Here is a 21,220-nt window from a genome sequence, read left to right as displayed (position 1 = left end):
AAACTTGAAAGAAATTACAAAATTCTTACCCTCCTTCAACTTGGGTTAAAGATAACACTATCACAAAACTTCATTGCGCAATGTTTAATACTGTATAAAATAGAACCAAAGTACAAGGTTAACAATGTAACGTTCAAAACCCTATCTACAAATCATTTACCTATAAACAACATCTCAGGTAGAGATATATTCCCATTCGTTTATGCTTTTGGGGGCTTCTTATGTACACAAGTCATACATGCATACGTACAGTACACTGGGTCTGCTGATGTGCTGAATTGAATACATGCTTCTGGAGTAATTAAGGCACATTTTTAAAAGGCAGCCTCTAGGTTCACCAATAGTCAATAGTACAAACCTGACATTTCTTATCTGAATTGAAAATGAGACACCGTGAGGTAGCCTTGAGGACTATTCCATTACTGTACAGTTGATGGTTCAGTAACGTAACGCCAATGGTGATTAGGAGGGCTGTGTGTTCCGTGCTGAGGCAAATTAACTGGCAAACCCTTTGGGGCCTGTCATATGTGGACACCAGAGATATGAGAAGCAGACGAACGGCCAAGTGTGTCATGTTGTTCTGTGATAACAAACCTTTAACTATGCTACAGTAGCAATGAAATGGCAATCCTAAAGAGAAAAATAACTGAAATGGTACAGGTAGACAGACCATTTTTAACACTCCTGGTTTATCTAAAGGGGCGTCTATGGGTTCATGGTTTTCCAACAGAGATCAGGGACAGGGTCTAACATTGCGTCCCAAATGGCATCCTATTCCCTATATAGTGCACTACTTTTGACCAGAACCCTATGGCCCATGGTCAAATTACTGCACTATATAGGGAATAGGGTGCCATTTGGGATGCGAACTAAACCATGGGGGGGGGGGGGGGGGGGGGGGTGTGCAGAGAGTGAAGGCTGGCAGCAGGTTTTGCAGGTGGCTCCAGCTAGTGCCTTGCAGAGCTCCCCAACGATTCTCCATCTGCGTCTATCTCCTCATAGTCTCGGTGCTCAGTGGAAATGTGGATTTCAATTGTACTAGACTCTGAACCTAGCAAGACAAAATAGGGGATAGGGGAGATGACTGAGTTAAGGCGGGTATATATATATCCCTTCTCTTACACTTCAAATCAAAACTCCCAAGAGTCTACAATTAACAAGTCCTCTGCTGCAGTTCTCTTCATTCAAGGCATGTACCACACCTTCATACAAGTAGCATATCTCTTACCATTGGGATTTTTTTTAACAGTTTAGACAAGACTGTATTTACATGTGTTATGGGTTAAAATATATGTTTGGATCCTCTTGATAACCCCCCCCCCCAAAAAAAAAAAAACAAGCCAAACAAATTTCCAACACAACTCTATATCGAAACTTAAATATAAGATCCTTGAGAGTCATAATACAGGGCCAAATTCATAAACAAGAAACACTAAAGCCTTGAAAGTTGTTCTTTATTTCATGAGGAGTTTTCATTAAAAAGTCAGGTTCACTGTCTCAGATCCTGAACATTAATCAAAAACATTAAATATCTGTGTACATTATCTTGAAATTGTGCACCGAAACATCTCACTAAGGGCTAGATTCTATCTGATCCGAACTTGCTGACACCCGCACAGCGGTTGTTTTGGCTGTGTCGGCGGAGGAACTGCGTTAGTTTAACCAGATTACTTTATAATCTAACAAATTCCACGCTACAAGTTCAAACACTCGAATGCGTGATTTTCTATTGTCTACACCTCGATTAGTCTGATAGGCTATAAATGAACATGAAACCATGTATTTGCCGACACTTCCTATCAACATTTTGAACTTCTAACGCGGTAGGGATAATAAGGAAGAGAGTGGTTTGTGACACACTAGGCAGCCGCTGAAATGTGTCTGCTCATACCACAGTTACACCTCTAACATCGGCAAAACATTGCTATGCGGATGTCTGCCAATGCGGGTTAACACTAAATCTGATTGAATCATGGCCTAAGTCTGCTTAAATAGTAGAACATAAAAATAAACAAAAACATACATTTCTCCCAAAATACGTGATATATTTTTGTCCTCACTTAATTGTAATTTAACCATGTGAGAGCAGAAATATTGACATTATGGAGTTAAAAGATGCAGCAGCACATCGCAGGTAAATTCTACTACACATTCTACTACTACAGAAACAGTTCTGTCCCTGGTCATTTCTCCTGGCTCAGACCATCATCCTCTATAATACGTCATATAAGCTGGTCCTGGGGGACAATCTCTGACAGTAATATATTTTTCAAAACTGGATTTATTAAGGAAAAATTTGCCCGGTGAGTGAGGCCCTTCCCTATGAGTCTGAAGTCATCTATAACTTTATAATCTAAAACCAAATCCATACTTGCTGGTATGATATGAAGCAAACTGAGTGCGGCTTTATTGGCAGCACCATGCACAGCAGAATGTAACGTTAGATGATGATGCCCAGCATGTGTACAACAGGTTTCACCAGCCTTGATACACTGGGGAGTTACCATTGCCATTCTCCCCGCTCTGCAGCCACACATGCCCTTTACCTTCTGATAGGACGCTGATGGCGTCGGAGGCCGGCTGCCCGTTGCCTGTCATGTTCTTGCCTGTCATGTTCTTGGCCTCCTGGACATGGCTCTGGTAGAGCAGGGTGGAGCCCACGATGGGGTTGTAGCCCCCCACGTTAGCCGCCGAGGTGGAGGCTGAGTCCCAGGCCAGCTCCCTCCTCCTCTGCAGGCTGCAGTCCACTTTGAAGCCCGTCCAGCCATGGAAGGCCAACGTGTTGAGGAAGCCTGACATGGGGTTCAAGATGCCCTGGAAACAGTAGAACATAACACAGAGACCTTCAGATATGAACAAACCTGAGCCTTCAAAATAACACACTAACATTGGTGCTGGACTGGTTTGCTGTACAAATGAAAACTTCTGTCCAAGATCGTTTACTATAAAGTAAATGCATTGACAGTGAACCCACCATGATAAACCATGTGATGAGGGCTGCGTTTCGTATATTCTTCAAGTCACCAGCTTTTATATCTGTCTGCATCTCCAGGTAAAACAGCAGGCTTTCATTGATGATGTTGGGAAGCCAGCTGAAAAGTGGGAATCATGATAAAGGTATCGTACATTAATGTCAGGAAAGCATACTGAATGTCAATACTTTTTTATAATTAATATTTTTTTTTCATTATGAAAATGAGTTAAGTTCCTTTACTGACTAGACAGATTCACCAAGGGCTAGCTACAATATGCCAAATTAGGTCTCTGGCTGCATTTACACAGGTAGACCGATTCTGATATTTTTTCCACTAATTGGTCTTTTGACCAATCACATCAGATCTTTTCACATCAGATCTTTCTCAGAGCTGATCTGATTGGTCAAAAGACCAATTAGTGAGAAAATAAATATCAGAATTGGGCTGCTTGTGTAAACACAGCCTTAAAGTAATTGATAAAAAGTATAGTAAAAAAAAGTGCCAGTTCTTCAATTTTGAAACGTGGATCTTAGAATTCAAGGGCCTCTGCAGCTCTCCATAATGTTCGGAAAACGCTTTGTAGAAATAAATTGATTTACACTACAGCATTATAAGTATGGCCTCTCTGAGGAAGGTCATGGACTTTATGAAAAAAAGGTCACACATAAGCCATTCTCCAGCATTGCCAGGAAACACAGTTGCCTTAACTTAATCAAATGTATGTTTACTTTACTGTCAGGACCTGTAATATAGGTTCCTCCATAACCCATTTACTTGCCATCAAGTTTCGTATGCTGTTTGGCTAAGACAATACAATAGAAGACAGGAGAAATGTTATAGACTACATACTATGTATCCCACAATGATATGCATTATTCTGGTCTTTCTGTTAGATAAAGACAAGTTTCTTGCCAAATAAAGAAGACCAGCATGATTTTGAAGAAGCGTATTTTTATCTCTGTTCCCAGGCGTCTCTCGTTTTCTGTGTAGATCCCTTGTCGTCCCTTCAATAATGATGTCACTGAATGGAGAAAAAAACGCCGGTTCACTTTCTTTCTGCTTTTACAATAATCGCAGAATGTTTCTCCTGAAAAAGAATAGCTATAAAAGATTGAACCCATTTAAACACATCTCTGTAGGACTCTACATTTAGATACAATAGAGCTGTTAGTATTTACAGTTGAAGTCAGAATTTTACATAGACCTTAGCCAAATACATTTAAATTCAGTTTTTCACAATTCCTGACATTTAATCCTTTTAAAAATTCCATGTCTTTGGTCAGTTAGGATCACCACTTTATTTTAAGAATGTGAAATGTCAGAATAATAATAGCGAGAATTATTTATTTCAGCTTTTATTTCTTTCATCACATTCCCAGTGGGTCAGAAGTTTACATACACTCAATTAGTATTTGGTAACATTGCCTTTAAATTGTTTAACTTGGGTCAAACTTTTCGGGTAGCCTTCCACAAGCTTCCCACAATAAGTTTGGTGAATTTTGGCCCATTCCTCCTGACAGAGCAGGTGTAACTGAGCCAGGTTTGTAGGCCTCCTTGCTCACACACACTTTTTCAGTTCTGCCCACAAATGTTCTACAGGATTGAGGTCTGGGCTTTGTGATGGCCACTACAATACCTTGACTTTGTTGTCATTTTGCCACAACTTTGGAAGTATGCTTGGGGTCATTGTCCATTTCGAAGACCCATTTGCGACCAAGCTTTAACTTCCTGACTGATGTCTTGAGATGTTGCTTCAATATATCAACATGATTTTCCCCCCTCATGATGCCATCTATTTTGTGAAGTGCTCTAGTCCCTCCTGCAGCAGAGCACCCCCACAACATGATGCTGCCACCCCCGTGCTTCCCGGTTGGGATGGTGTTCTTCGGCTTGCAAGCCTCCCGCTTTTTCCTCCAAACATAACGATGGTCATTATGGCCAAACAGTTCTATTTTTGTTTCATCAGACCAGAGGACCTTTCTCCAAAAAGTACGATATTTGTCCCCATGTGCAGTTGCAAACCGTAGTCTGTCTTTTTTATGGCAGTTTTGGAGCAGTGGCTTCTTCCTTTCTGAGTGGCCTTTCAGGTTATGTCGATATAGGACTTGTTTTACTGTGGCTATAGATACTTTTGTACCTGTTTCCTCCAGCATCTTCACAAGGTCCTTTGCTGTTGTTCTGGGATTGATTTGCACTTTTCGCACCAAAGTACGTTCATCTCTAGGAGTCAGAATGTGTCTCCTTCCTGAGCGGTATGACAGCTGCGTGGTCCCATGGTGTTTATACTTGTGTTCTATTGTTGGTACAGATGAACAAGGTACCTTCAGGCATTTGGAAATTGCTCCCAAGGATGAACCAGACTTGTGGAGGTCTACAATGTTTTTTCTGAGTCTTGGCTGATTTATTTGGATTTTCCCATGATGTCAAGCAAAGAGGCACTGAGTTTGAAGGTAGGCCTTGAAATACATCCACAGGTACACCTCCAATTGACTCAAATGGTGTCAATTAGCCTATCAGAAGCTTCTAGAGCCATGACATCATTTTGGGGAATTCTCCAAGCTGTTTAAAGGCACAGTCCACTTAGTGTATGTAAACTTCTGACCCACTGGAATTGTGATACAGCGAATTATAAGTGAAATAATCTGTCTGTAAACAATTGTTGGAAAAATTACTTGTGTCATGCACAAAGTAGATGTCCTAGCCAACTTGCCAAAACTATAGCTTGTTAACAAGAAATATGTGGAGTGGTTCAAAAACAAGTTTTAATGACTCCAATCTAAGTGTATGTATACTTCCAACTTCAACTGTATCTATGTATGAAATATCTGATATGAGTGTGCCTGTGGATGCGGCCTGTGGGCCCTGGTCAAAAGTAGTACACTAAATAGGGAATAGGGTGCCATTTGGGACGTATTTGCCTGTCCAAGGCTCTGGATCATAAAGAGCTAGCCAGCACCAGAGGGGCAGTTTGAACTGACCTGCAGACACAGTCCTGGCGAACAGCGTAGGGTTGACTATAAGCACCAGCAGTAGAGGAGCGTAGGTAGTGATGTAGTGAGGAATGGCATGCTGCAGGCCATTCTCACAGCTGCAACACGAGAAAGGCACTGCACATCACACAACCTTACATGTATCCTCCAGGCATGGGGGAAGGATCACAGGAGGTAGCAGTACAGAGGCATGTTGGGTTAGCACACCACAATCCTCATTTAAAGGTGTAGTTCAGGATTTTGGCAATGAAGCTCTTTGTCTACTTTTCAGAATCAGATGAACTCGTGGATACAATGTTCATGTAATTGCATCTAACTTCCTTCATACTGGACGCAGATACAGTACATAAAAATCCTAAGTTAATTTGACTCTGGGGAAGTAGATAAAGGGCCTCATTGCCAAAGTCCCGAACTATCCCTTTAACTACAATAGGGCTATTGACTGTCAGTGTACAGCACAAGTCTTGGAATGCACATAAAACTGGTCCAACATCAAGGATCCTGAGACAATGTTCCTTCAAGTATCTTGACAGTCAGCAGTACAGTAAATGTTGTCACAACTTCACAAGCCTACATTTTCAATGTGATTCATGACAACACAAACTTGATGTCACAGACACATCCAATGGAGAGCTGTTGACATACCTGGAGATGGATGGGTAGTAGAGCATGGCCACACCCTCCACACACAGCAACACGGCCAGACCCCATGTGATCATGTGATACAGGATGATGGTACTGACGGAACAACAAGACATCACGTCATGAGGCCCTGTGTTTTGGTTAATTATGTCACATGACCTGGATTTTAATCTTTATTTAAAGCTTTTTCATTTCAATTTTTATTTTATTTTTTATGTCAGATGGTCCAGTACCATCCTCAGACAAAAAATGTTTTCCTTTTTGGTGTAATTCTCATTTCTGGAAAAGGCTTAAAATAGAGGTTAAAATCCAGGTCATGTGACATGATTTACTAAAACACAGGGCCCTAGTCATGATTCATGAGCCAGGCAATGCTTTCAACACATAAACATACACTAAATTTACAAAACATTAAGGACACCGTCCTAATATTGAGTTGCACCCCCAGTTGGCTGGATGTCCTTTGGGTGATGGACCATTTCTTGATACATACGGGAAACTGTTGAGCGTGAAAAACCCAGCAGCGTTGCAGTTATTGTTTTGTCTTGCCCATTCACCCTCTGAATGGCACACATACACAATCCATGTCTCAGTTATCTTAAGGCTTAAAAATCCTTTAACCTCCTCCCCTTCATCTATACCGATTGAAGTGGATTTAACAAGTGACATCAATAAGGGATTGTACATTTCACCAGGATACACCTGGTTAGTCTATGTCATGAAAAGAGCAGGTGTCCTTTATGTTTTTTACACTCTGTGTAGTATATTTCACACAATATCCCACGGATTACATATGAGATACACAGTAACGCCCAGAGAGAAGTGGTATCAGAACTGAAGAGCAGATTTTCACATTCTCTGTCTAATGGAAGTGGCATATCATTAGAACAGTATGAATAATTAAACACAATATTTGTTTTTGCGCTACACAAGTCGCTGTGGTACTTTCCCCATCTGGAAAGACAGAAGAGTATTATATTGAGGAGTTGCAGCTATATTATATTGTGAGATTACTGATATTATATTGATGAGAGCACACATCAGAGAGTAGGCTCATGAGGGGAGGATGGCTCATAATGAATGGAATAATATCAAACACATGGAAACCAGGTGTTTGATGTGTTTGAGACCATTCTTTTGATTCCGTTCTATTGATTCCGTTCCAGCCATTACTATGAGCCCATCCTCCCCATTTAAAGTGCCACTAGCCACCACTGATTGAGAGAAAACATATTTGATAGAGAAGTGATTTAGTAAAATGTGATTGATAGCAGGAGGAGAGTATAGACTACCTGATTCCTGCAGATCTTTTGACCACAAGGAAGACATCCACAGCGTAACAGAAGGTCCACCAGAAGGATGCACTGAAGAACAGCTGGATCCACATCTGGGGAACACAAACCAGACTAAACATCAGAACAACACACTGTATATAAACCATACTGCAAGGGCCTCCCGGGTGGCTCAGTGGTTAAGGGCGCTGTACTGCAGCGCCAGCTGTGCCACCAGAGACTCTGGGTTCGCGCCCAGGCTCTGTCGTAACCGGCCCGACGCACAATTGGCCTAGAGTCGTCCGGGTTAGGGAGGGCTTGGGATATCCTTGTCTCATCGCGCACCAGCGAGTCCTGTGTCGGGCTGGGCGCAGTGCGCGCTAGCCAAGGTTGCCAGGTGCACGGTGTTTCCTCCGACACATTGGTGCGGCTGGCTTCCGAGTTGGATGCGCGCTTAAGAAGGCTTGGTTGGGTTGTGTTTCGGAGGATGCACGACTTTCAGCCTTCGTCTCTCCCGAGCCCGTACGGGAGTTGTAGCGATGAGACAAGATAGTAGCTACTAACAATTGGATACCACCTCGTAACCGGCCCGACGCACAATTGGCCTAGAGTCGTCCGGGTTAGGGAGGGCTTGGGATATCCTTGTCTCATCGCGCACCAGCGAGTCCTGTGTCGGGCTGGGCGCAGTGCGCGCTAGCCAAGGTTGCCAGGTGCACGGTGTTTCCTCCGACACATTGGTGCGGCTGGCTTCCGAGTTGGATGCGCGCTTAAGAAGGCTTGGTTGGGTTGTGTTTCGGAGGATGCACGACTTTCAGCCTTCGTCTCTCCCGAGCCCGTACGGGAGTTGTAGCGATGAGACAAGATAGTAGCTACTAACAATTGGATACCACGAAATTGGGGAGAAAAAGGGGTAAAATTCAACAAAAAAATAAACCAACAAGCATCATACAGGAGGATATTGTACACGGTGCAGAATCTCTCCTTGATAAGTAACGTGATAGCTTTTTTTTTAGTAACTAATCTCATATTAGTCTCTCTGCATGTTTAAGAGTACATCTAGGCATCTCTGCTGTGTGTCAGTGTCCAACACCCAAACACTGGATCAACGTTGTTAAATGCTACATGCAGAATAATTGACTTACTCAGGGAATTTCAAATTCTCTAAATAATGGTGATGGTTCAACACTCTGTGTCCAGTGAGATGTTTTATTTTATGGTTCTTCACAACAATAACTCCTTTAAGCACCATTTTGTCATGCAAGTGACTGTTTCAAATGTAAAATACAATCTGCTAGCCCATTCCTGTCAGTACTGTATATTTGCTGAGCTCCTTTTTGTCTCAGTTTAGTAATTTAGTAGATGCTCTTATCGAGAGCAACTTAAAGGAACAATTAGGGCCTTTCTCAAGGGCACATTGACTGATTTTTAATCTAATCTATTCAGCTCAGGGATTCAAACCAGCAACCTTTCAGTTACTGGCCCAATGCTCTAGGCTACCTGCTATAACTCTTCTTCTGCCAGGTCAGGAGTTTTTCCTGGTCAGGTTACATGGTCAGGAAAAAGTCCTAGACATGGTTATCATACGTACTGCACTGCCGACGCAGAACACCTCTGGCCACACGTCGCTGTTGTTGGCCACGTTGATCCCTCTGACAAGGTTGGGCAGGCCTAGCCAGATGGATGACCTCACTATGATACCTGGAGGAGACAAACACAACATCTCAAAACATCTGACCGTCTCATAAAGATCTGTTTAATAAGGCTCCTGACCCCCTCTTCAAAGGGGGAGACACCCTGGACCCAAACTGTTACAGACCTATATCCATCCTGCCCTGCCTTTCTAAGGTCTTCGAAAGCCAAGTCAACAAACAGGTCACTGACCATCTCGAATCCCACCGTACCTTCTCCGCTGTGCAATCTGGTTTCCGAGCCGGTCACGGGTGCACCTCAGCCACGCTCAAGGTACTAAACGATATCATAACTGCCATCTATAAAAGACAGTACTGTGCAGCCGTCTTCATCGACCTTGCCAAGGCTTTCGACTCTGTCAATCACCATATTCTTATCGGCAGACTCAGTAGCCTCGGTTTTTCTGATGACTGCCTTGCCTGGTTCACCAACTACTTTGCAGACAGAATTCAGTGTGTCAAATCGGAGGGCATGCTGTCCGGTCCTCTGGCAGTCTCTATGGGGGTGCCACAGGGTTCAATTCTCGGGACGACTCTTTTCTCTGTATATATCAATGATGTTGCTCTCGCTGCGGGCGATTCCCTGATCCACCTCTACGCAGACGACACCATTCTGTATTCTTCTGGCCCGTCCTTGGACACTGTGCCATCTAACCTCCAAACGAGCTTCAATGCCATACAACACTCCTTCTGTGGCCTCCAACTGCTCTTAAATGCTAGTAAAACCAAATGCATGCTTTTCAACCGTTCGCTGCCTGCACCTGCACGCCCGACCAGCATCACCACCCTGGATGGTTCCGACCTAGAATATGTGGACATCTATAAGTACCTAGGTGTCTGGCTAGACTGTAAACTCTCCTGCCAGACTCATATCAAACATCTCCAATCTAAAATCAAATCTAGAGTCGGCTTTCTATTCCGCAACAAAGCCTCCTTCATTCACGCCGCCAAACTAACCCTAGTAAAACTGACTATCCTACCGATCCTCGACTTCGGCGATGTCATCTACAAAATAGCTTCCAACACTCTACTCTGCAAACTGGATGCAGTTTATCACAGTGCCATCCGTTTTGTTACTAAAGCACCTTATACCACCCACCACTGCGACCTGTATGCTCTAGTCGGCTGGCCCTCGCTACATATTTGTCGCCAGACCCACTTGCTCCAGGTCATCTACAAGTCCATGCTAGGTAAAGCTCCACCTTATCTCAGTTCACTGGTCACGATGGCAACACCCACCCGTAGCACGCGCTTCAGCAGGTGTATCTCACTGATCATCCCTAAAGCCAACACCTCATTTGGCCGCCTTTCGTTCCAGTTCTCTGCTGCCTGTGACTGGAACAAATTGCAAAAATCGCTGAAGTTGGAGACTTTTATCTCCCTCACCAACTTCAAACATCTGCTATCTGAGCAGCTAACCGATCGCTGCAGCTGTACATAGTCTATCGGTAAATAGCCCACCCAATTTTACCTACCTCATCCCCATACTGTTTTTATTTATTTACTTTTCTGCTCTTTTGCACACCAATATCTCTACCTGTACATGACCATCTGATCATTTATCACTCCAGTGTTCATCTGCAAAATTGTAACTATTCGCCTACCTCCTCATGCCTTTTGCACACAATGTATATAGACTCTCTTTTTTTCTACTGTGTTATTGACTTGTTAATTGTTTACTCCATGTGTAACTCTGTGTTGTCTGTTCACACTGCTATGCTTTATCTTGGCCAGGTCGCAGTTGCAAATGAGAACTTGTTCTCAACTAGCCTACCTGGTTAAATAAAGGTGAAATCAAATAAAATAAATAAAAAAGGAGTCTCCATTGATAACACACTCAGTAGAACGGTCAAACAAATGCAACAAGGCTCAGATCACAGAAACTGAATAGAAATAGAGGGTGATTTTTAAACATCTGTCCTTTAAACTGTCATCTTTGTAAGGTGGACGGAAATCACCATAGCATCATACACACCTTACAGGGTATTACACTGGAGTTAAATCCTCACTGGCTTTAATTAACACTGGAAACAGATAATGAAGCTGGTGGTTATTTGGCTCGTGTTATTACAAACCTTGTTAATGTGATTCTGTCATGGAATCCTTTTTATTGTGGTTACAAGTGTAATGGAAATACTAGAGACCTCAGGTGATGGTTCATAAGGGCCTTAGCGCTGCCCTGCTGCACTGTGCCATGAGCCTTGGAAACATGTGAGTGTACTACAGGAACTTAACGTGATGTAGTTGATGCTCTAGTGTGCTTTGGCTGAAATGTGGCATGTTGAACGTATTAAAGTTGGTTTTATTTGCAGTAGGAAAACCACCCTGCTGGGAGAAACTGGAACCACATACTATTCAGGTTAATTACATTATTCTTTGACACCTTCTGTAGAAGCAAAATAACAAAGAAAGACATACCTTTGTGGGTAGAGAATGTCAAATGTATAATGTCTCACTACCAATTGATGTAACGTGTTGATTCATTGTGTTCTAATGTCATTTTCCCTGTAGACAATGAAATAGGTTTTCATTGCAACAAATATATCAGCATATGTATCAGCATATCAGCAATGAAGAATAGAATTGATCAAACACCCTCAGTTCCATTCTCACAAAAGGACAGCAGTCCTCAGCTTCTTCTCCATTAGTGTCTTACCTCTACTAGACCTTCTAGTAAAGGCCATGACTCAACTTAAAGTGCTTTGATTTAGTATGCTATCATTTTGTGTGACAAATGTCCATTTTGTGACTATTTCAGAGGGCTTTGAGGATATAAAATGTCAGCAGTGACAATTCAAGCAATGATGGCTGACTAGACTACACCTCTCACATGAGTCTAGTTCTAATCTTACTATATCAAGGAATTATCCAACACATATTCTAATTTCAAACAGTAGCCTAGGTGATGTTAAGAAACTGAAACTACTATAGTAGCTAGGCCTATAAATGGCCTCATTTAGACACTAAATGCCAGCAGTCCAATGGTTGGCTTGTGGGACATACTGTATTTTCTTCATTGTGTATAATTGATTACCGTTATGAAAACAAACTGGTAAGAGTCCATTCTTTCACAATGCATAAATGGTTTATAACAACTTGAAAATGTTGGCTCGTGCGTCATCATAATTAGGCTTAGCTACATGACGTGCCATGAGTGGATTTCCACGTGAGACTGTGAGCTATTACAAAATGAGCAAATTGAGCAATATGCCCAATTGCATGAGATATTTGTTATTGTTATTGTGTTACTTTTAATTTTAGTCTACTTGGTAAATATTTTCTTCTTGAACTGCACTGTTGGTTAAGGGCTTGTAAGTAAGCATTTCACGGTAAAGTTGTTGTACTTGTTGCATTCGGCGCATGTGACAAATAAAGTTTTATTTGATACGAACTGGTGTTTCACTAGCAACAATAGTAGATTCCATTGTCATAGGCTATGATGAACAATTAAAAAGTTCAGAGTAAAGTAGGCTGACACAATTCTAAACTTGGTGTACGCCTACAGCTTTGATTAAACTCTCCATCGTATCGGCAGTGACGTGGAAAGTGTTGATGAAAAGTAACGGGACATTTCCTTACCTGTACATCCCAGAATATCACATATGCTGATGATAAACAATATTCTCGACGAAGACGCTGGCTTGGGAAGAGGGTACTGTCCAAGGCGTCTGTAACCCCTACGTTTGGGCAAAAGTTGTAATATAGAAAATACCAAACTTAAACCTGCGCTACCAATGCAAATGGCGCTAAAGAAGAGGGGCTGAAAAGTAATGACAAATTCAGTCGATGCGTCTCTGTTTGGGCAGCAGAACGTCTCCAGCCTTGGGGATGCCATCATGGACTAGATGCAGAAAAGCAGGCTACGGTGTCAGGGGAGAAAATAAAGGGAAATTCATTCATTTAGTCGTGGTATGAGCTGCTCCTAGTGAAAATCACGGGTTGAATCATCATGTGCTTCTATTTAATCTTTCCAGTCAGGGTTTAACTGCCACACATTGGTAAGAGCCTACAAAAGGAATGTTGCTCTGACATTTGGAGTAAAAAGGCTTACTCTTTGTTCAGTTACATTCCAACAAGTTGTCCATGCCTCTATAATATTAAGTATAAATTGCATCATGAGTGTATGAAAACGTGAAAATAGGAGTGAATCAATGTGTGTTCAGGAAGAGACTGTGACTCACCTTTAATAAATAGCAGAGGCTGTAGTCCTGGTGGAAAATATGAAATGCACAGTATGCAAACTTTTTCATTTTCTACAACAATTTACCCAATTATACAAGAACATGTGATCATAAGCAGTCATTTAGAGTGGTTTGAATGTAGGTAGGCTACATCTGAAAGTTGAAATACAGTAGCAAAGGCCCTACACTGTCCAGGCAGATAGATTATGAACACCCCACTGCACAGCCACTTAGCCTGAGTAGGTAGGGAGCTGCTGCATTCCAACTCTTAAGAACCAGAAAAGCAGGTGCGGAAAGGATTTGTGGAACAAAACAAAGGAGCTATGAATTTGCATTGATTACAGAGAGGGCATTGAGTAGGTTTATGCAATGATAAACTATTATAATCCATGCCCTTTCTCTGACAAGGCACAAAGTAATTTATTTGTTAGGTTTACAGCGGCAGGGATTAAATCAACATAATTTACTCTTGAGGTACTGACCTGTTGCACCCTCTACAACCATGCTGGTCATCTATGAACAATTGAACATCTTGAAGAACAATTTTGCCTTAATGGCCATGTACTCTTATAATCTCCATCCGGCACAGCCAGAAGAGGACTGGCCACCCCTCAGAGCCTGGTTCCTCTCTAGGTTTCTCCCTATGACTTTCTAGGGAGTTTTTCCTAGCCACCGTGTTTCTACATGTGCATTGCTTGCTGTTTGGGGTTTTAGGCTGGGTTTCTGTATAGCACTTTGGGACATCTGCTGATGTAAAAAGAGCTTTATAAATACATTTGATTGATAGATTGATAGTAGGTTATTTGATTTTGCAGCATCCCCCTGGAGAGCTCTCTCTATCTCTTCTCTGTCTCGTTCTCCCTCTGAACAAACCTCTCAGTGCTACTGTCATCTGATGGTGGATAAAATAACTTTAAAGAATGTTTTCATCTGGACTGTCCTTGGGATAGAGAATCCCCTCGTTGCATCCATGAAGAGTGCATGTCACAGAATGCGCATAAGGAGTGCCTTGTCATGTTTTCTCACTGTCACGTGTTTGCCTCTCGATAATGTCAATGAGGGGTAGCAAATTTGGGGTATTTAAAAATCAACACATTTATGTGGATGATTAGTTTATTATTGTGGCGGATCTGCTTTGGGCAGTGTCAGTTGTTGATAATGCCAGTGTACCTATCACAGGTGGCTGGTGGCACTTTAATTGGGGAGGACATGATTTCCATGTGTTTGATACCATTACATTTCCTCCATTTCGGCCATTATTGTGAGCCATCCTCCTATCACCAGCTTCCTGTGGTTCTTATGTATAATCTCGGTAATCCCAGAACTAAAGTCTCACGTAATTGGTGGGTTGCTTGATTTATGTTTACATGGTCTGTCCACGAAAGATGAACCTATGCCAGACAATGCAGTAAGTAAGTATTTCGGGTCTATTTCCTCTAAGACAACATTGTATCCTCCAAATGGAAAAAGTAGGGAGCACAAATTGGTTTCTAGCAAATTTCTCTCTCTCTTGCAAATCTCTGTGAGCCTTGAATTCCTTCTTGTAAAATGTTGCCATTTAGAAGCCTATCCAGCCAGCTATTTGAACTGCATTTCTTTCCAATAACACACATGTTTTTTGGAAACTTGCAAGTAGGCCTAAATTCTGCATCTACAGCTGATGAACGGCCACTCACGGAAAAGTACTCCTCCATTTAAACCATGGCTTTACAGTTTGTATCCAACTCCTCCTCAGAGGGCAAAGTGTGTGTCACACAGGGTGTTGACACAATAACCCAAACTATGAAAACAAACATATCACTGCAAATGCGATTTCTATGTATCTTTCCAGCCCCAACTCTCTCTTTCTCTCCTTCCCCCTCTCCCCCCTCTATATTTCTTCATCAAGCCCCCTCCTTCCCTCTCTCCCTCCCTCTTATTCTGGACCCGTCTTATAAGAGTTGAATGTTCATCTTGTCATTATTGTACTGCCGTATATTATTTATATGGTCTGTCTTTGAGTGGACTGTTTGTGATGACAGTGTCAAGTTACGAACCTGCTCGACAGGCTTCGACTCACTCTCTCTGCCCCAACATTGGATCTTAATAAGCACCATGTGCACTGTAAAAACCAGCCCAGCAGGGCATTCAAACTCACTTCCTGCATCGCAGACTCTGAGTCTGGTGGGAAATGACATCACAGGCTCTGAGTTGGGGCCTGATGCCAAAAACACCCCAAAAACAGTTCAGGAACAGACGGGTACAGATACATTTTGACACCAGCGACAGGTGACAGTCCAGTTGCTGATGTTACAAAACCGAGGGTGCAGCCAGACTACTAGACTGCTGTCTGAATTGAGGAACTCTATAGGTAACAATGAGACAGGCCACAGGACACAGCAGTGACAAAGGAAGAATGCAACTCAGGCTGGATCTGTTGTGTTTCTCTCCAACCCTTTGATGAGTGGTGAGTAGTAGTAGACTGCTTGGTGAGATAGACAAAGTATCCACTTGTCTATATCCATGCTTTGGCTAATGAATTTATGTACAGTGCATTGCGAAAGTATTCGGCCCCCTTGAACTTTGCAACCTTTGCCACATTTCAGGCTTCAAACATAAAGATATAAAACTGTATTTTTTGGTGAAGAATCAACAACAAGTGGGACACAATCATGAAGTGGAACGACATTTATTGGATATTTCAAACTTTTTTAACAAATCAAAAACTGAAAAATTGGGCGTGCAAAATGATTCAGCCCCCTTAAGTTAATACTTTGTAGCGCCACCTTTTGCTGCGATTACAGCTGTAAGTCGCTTGGGGTATGTCTCTATCAGTTTTGCACATCGAGAGACTGAATTTTTTTTCCCATTCCTCCTTGCAAAACAGCTCGAGCTCAGTGAGGTTGGATGGAGAGCATTTGTGAACAGCAGTTTTCAGTTCTTTCCACAGATTCTCGATTGGATTCAGGTCTGGACTTTGACTTGGCCATTCTAACACCTGGATATGTTTATTTTTGAACCATTCCATTGTAGATTTTGCTTTATGTTTTTGTATGTCTTGTTGGAAGACAAATCTCCGTCCCAGTCTCAGGTCTTTTGCAGACTCCATCAGGTTTTCTTCCAGAATGGTCCTGTATTTGGCTCCATCCATCTTCCCATCAATTTTAACCATCTTCCCTGTCCCTGCTGAAGAAAAGCAGGCCCAAACCATGATGCTGCCACCTCCATGTTTGACAGTGGGGATGGTGTGTTCAGGGTGATGAGCTGTGTTGCTTTTACGCCAAACATAACGTCTTGCATTGTTGCCAAAAAGTTCAATTTTGGTTTCATCTGACCAGAGCACCTTCTTCCACATGTTTGGTGTGTCTCCCAGGTGGCTTGTGGCAAACTTTAAACAACACTTTTTATGGATATCTTTAAGAAATGGCTTTCTTCTTGCCACTCTTCCATAAAGGCCAGATTTGTGCAATATACAACTGATTGTTGTCCTATGGACAGAGTCTCCCACCTCAGCTGTAGATGTCTGCAGTTCATCCAGAGTGATCATGGGCCTCTTGGCTGCATCTCTGATCAGTCTTCTCCTTGTATGAGCTGAAAGTTTAGAGGGACGGCCAGGTCTTGGTAGATTTGCAGTGGTCTGATACTCCTTCCATTTCAATATTATCGCTTGCACAGTGCTCCTTGGGATGTTTAAAGCTTGGGAAATCTTGCTGTATCCATATCCAGCTTTAAACTTCTTCACAACAGTATCTCGGACCTGCCTGGTGTGTTCCTTGTTCTTCATGATGCTCTCTGCGCTTTTAACGGACCTCTGAGACTATCACAGTGCAGGTGCATTTATACGGAGACTTGATTACACACAGGTGGATTGTATTTTTCATCATTAGTAATTTAGGTCAACATTGGATCATTCAGAGATCCTCACTGAACTTCTGGAGAGAGTTTGCTGCACTGAAAGTAAAGGGGCTGAATAATTTTGCACGCCCAATTTTTCAGTTTTTGATTTGTTAAAAAAGTTTGGAATATCCAATAAATGTCGTTCCACTTCATGATTGTGTCCCACTTGTTGTTGATTCTTCACAAAAAAATACAGTTTTATATCTTTATGTTTGAAGCCTGAAATGTGGCATAAGGTCGCAAAGTTCAAGGGGGTTGAATACTTTCGCAATGCACTGTATGTATCTGTGAATGATCCTATGCGTGTTGTTTTTATTTTGTAAGATATTGAGTCAGATTGGTCCCCCATTCATGATGCAGCCTACAATGGACGTGTTCTCACACTGAGAAACCTAATAGCTCAGGTAAGGAAGGCACAGCCAGGCCTGTTATAATATGGACTGGCAAGGAGCCAACCGTTATTATGCAAGCTCATGCCTGCAGGCGTCAGTTAAACTGATATTTGTTATTTCTGTTTATAAAGTAACAGCAGCCTTACCATCATCTGCAGAATGGGACTGTAGATGGAATGTATCACTTAAGCACAGTATTATACAACAGACAGCTTAGAAATGCTGCACATTTCAAAGCCATTTTAATATGGGGAGTGGAATTTCTGAATAAGCATAAAAATGTCTGTCTATTGCTGATTGAGGTAATTGCAGAGGAAATAGGATTGGTTTTGATGTTTTATTGTTGTCATGTTTCTTTCTTCGTCACAGGGAACGTGTGTCAACCTGGTCACTCTAGAAAGAGTCTCTCCCCTTCATGGAGCCTGTCTGCAGGGACACACTGCCTGTGCCAAGTTACAGATAGAAAATGGGGCAAATGTGAGTAAGGAATTCCACTCTATCTGCACCCTCTCTGGCTGATTTTAAGACTCACACAACACAGGGTTGTATACATGTTTATTGACATGAGTTTGATTGAATTTAATCACACAAGCGCCATGCTCTACCAACTGAGCTACAAATGACCACTCTCAATGTATAACAAACAAAGTCCAAGAACAGGCAGATCACCCTGAATATGGGTTAGATTATGAAGATATTAGGCGATTAATCATACACAATCCTTGCCACTTTGACATTATTAGCACAAATCTGTAGACAACAATAGCCCTACTGTTGAATTCAACTGTACGCTGAGTGACAAGTCACATTTCAATAACCTAACTGTTAAATAGTCTAATACATTTTAGTTATTAGAAAGCACTGAGCGAAAACGAAAAACCACTCATGCACTCTCCATGTAGGTGTATACACTACCAATCCTAGACACTGACACAGTAGTATGCTTACAATGTGACAGACAGTGCCGTGTTAACCTTCTCAGCAGGCTATCACCAGTACTGTTGTTGGTTTTGATAGGATGGGAGAGGGATGCGGCAAGATGTATTGGATGTAAGATAAGAGCTGTTCAGTAGATCTGATGTGTGCATGTTGTTGTCTGCGGTACCAGGTGAACGTCCCCACGTTGGAGCAGACCACCCCCTGTCAGAGGCCTGTGCCCAGGGCCACGTGGCCTGTGTGACCCTGCTCCTCCAGCACGGAGCCTTACCCGAAGGATACAGCCTCTCAGCCTCCCCCATCCACCAGGCCGCAGCCAAAGATCAGGGGTCATATTCTGAAGGACAGACTCCTAATAGATAGATAGATCCTCTGTGGTTAGGGTTGCAAAATCTGGGAACTTTCACTAAATTCCCAGGTTTTCTAGAAATACTTGTTGGAGGTTACAGATTTCCGTCTTAATCTCTTCTGACTCCGGCAAACCCCCAACCGGGATTTGGGGAAAACCAGGGAATTTACTTGAAAGTTCCTGGAATTTTGCAACCCTATCAGTGGTGCGTCAGCCAAGGCGGTAGCCACGTGATTAACTGAAGACTGCACTGCAGTTTGTGCCAAAGTAATAAAGGGAAAACTCCGTAGAGATGACAAAATGTTGCCGAAAATAACATAATGAAGGGATCACGATGCGTGTTTTTCTTCTCTCAAAGATTCATATACAGTAGCAATAGCACGTTGACAAAGATGAAAGTCAAAATGTGTCAGCTTTTATAAAATAAAAAAGAGCACCATTACCTAAAAATGTACTGTTGTTGCAGTAATTTATGGGAGATGCTGTCATCTTTCCTTTTTTGTAATACTTAGGAGCAAGAGCAATTTATTAAGCCATGGTCACGTTGATTTAATTTGGTATGTGTAATGAGATGTATCATTCCCTAGATTTAGATACAGTCAGCACTTTTTCAAAGCAGATCCCACGCACTGTTCTTTATTCCTTGAAGATATCTCTGTCCAGGTCACCCAGAATACATTGAGTCTCAGGTTCATCACGGGGCAGATGTTGATCAACACACTGACCAATCAGGCTCCCCACTCTACACTGCCTGCACCAATCAGCATCTGAGCACTGTGAAGAAATTGCTTCAGCTAGGTATGAAAGTGGATTCTCTTCCATTTATCTAGTCTAGATACTGTAGAATGTCTAGCATGTGCTTCTATCACAAGGTTCTGCTGTATATAATACATTTGACCAAGATAGCCACGGCACATCAAGTACACTACATGACCAGTAGTTTCGAACGCCTTATTCTCAAATCATGGGCATTATAATGGCGTTAGTCCCCCCTTTGCTGCTATAATAGCCTCGACTCTTCTGGGAAGGATTTCCACTAGATGTTGGAACATTGCTGTGGGAACTTGCTTCCATTGAGACACAATAGCATTTGTGAGATCGGGCACTGATGTTGAACGATTAGGCCTGACTCGCAGTCGGAATTCCAATTCAACACGAAGGTGTTCGATGGGGTTGAGGTCAGGGTTTTGTGCAGGCCAGTCAAGTTCTTCCACACCGATCTCAACAAATCATTTCTGTATGGACCTCACTTTGTGCGTGGGGGCATTATCATGCTGAAACAGAAAAGGGCCTTCCCAAAACTGTTACCACAGTTTGGGAGTTGTGCAAAGCTGTCATCAAGGCAAAGGGGGGCTACTTTGAAGAATCTCAAATATAACATATATTTTCATTTGTTTAACACTTTGTTTCCTTACTACATGATTCCATATGTGTTATTTAATAGTTTTGATGTCTTCACTATTATACTACAATGTAGAAAGTAAAATAGTAGTAGAAATAGTAAAAATAAAGAAAAACTCTGGAATGAGGGTTGACTAGTACTGTATAGTGTAGGTTGAGGCTTATTCACCTAAGGCACTCATATGACTTTTACTGTGCATACAAAATCCATACATGTTCCACACAATATCCATAAATATATGCTCTTGGTCAGGTGCTAGTGTGAACAGCAGTAAGGATGGGGACTCTCCTCTGAACACGGCAGCCCGTCTGTCCAACCCTGAGCTGATGTCTGTTCTACTGGAGCATGGGACTGCAGCAGCAGAGACACACAGGGCAAACAACCCCTGGACCTGGCCTCTTGCAACAGCCCCGTGGAGAAAATAGTGCTGGGCCACAGAGGAGGTAGCTAGTCCCCCAATGGATCTATCTGATACACAACATTTTTCATGTCCTGACCTTAGAGATCCTTTTTATGTC

The 21,220-nt window shown here is 42.3% G+C and overlaps 1 protein-coding gene and 1 pseudogene across 2 annotated transcripts; one reads left to right on the top strand and one right to left on the bottom strand.

Annotated features, from left to right (window-relative positions):
- Nucleotides 1-69: 69 nt before the first annotated feature.
- On the bottom strand, nt 70-13,949 carry LOC110520432 (G protein-coupled receptor 143-like). The gene is made up of 9 exons (XM_090230203.1): nt 13,146-13,949; nt 9,467-9,576; nt 7,900-7,994; nt 6,611-6,703; nt 5,954-6,063; nt 3,888-3,996; nt 2,975-3,092; nt 2,547-2,814; nt 70-1,051 (listed from the first exon to the last, which is right to left on the bottom strand). The coding sequence occupies exons 1-9, from the start codon at nt 13,402-13,404 to the stop codon at nt 948-950; spliced, it is 1,266 nt and encodes a 421-aa protein (XP_090086329.1). The 5' UTR covers nt 13,405-13,949; the 3' UTR covers nt 70-947.
- A 2,032-nt stretch (nt 13,950-15,981) lies between these two features.
- Nucleotides 15,982-19,446, top strand: LOC118944607 (uncharacterized; annotated as a pseudogene). Its single transcript, XR_016494976.1, has 4 exons — nt 15,982-16,193; nt 17,948-18,027; nt 18,385-18,492; nt 19,124-19,446. The product of XR_016494976.1 is annotated as an uncharacterized LOC118944607 (transcript).
- The last annotated feature ends 1,774 nt before the right edge of the window (nt 19,447-21,220 follow it).

Source organism: Oncorhynchus mykiss, chromosome 3 (assembly GCF_057628025.1).
Source record: "Oncorhynchus mykiss isolate SJ-2025 chromosome 3, ASM5762802v1, whole genome shotgun sequence".
Taxonomy (NCBI): domain Eukaryota; kingdom Metazoa; phylum Chordata; class Actinopteri; order Salmoniformes; family Salmonidae; genus Oncorhynchus; species Oncorhynchus mykiss.
The sequence above is the reverse complement of the archived record's forward strand: the minus strand, read 5'-3'. Positions and strand labels throughout refer to the sequence as shown.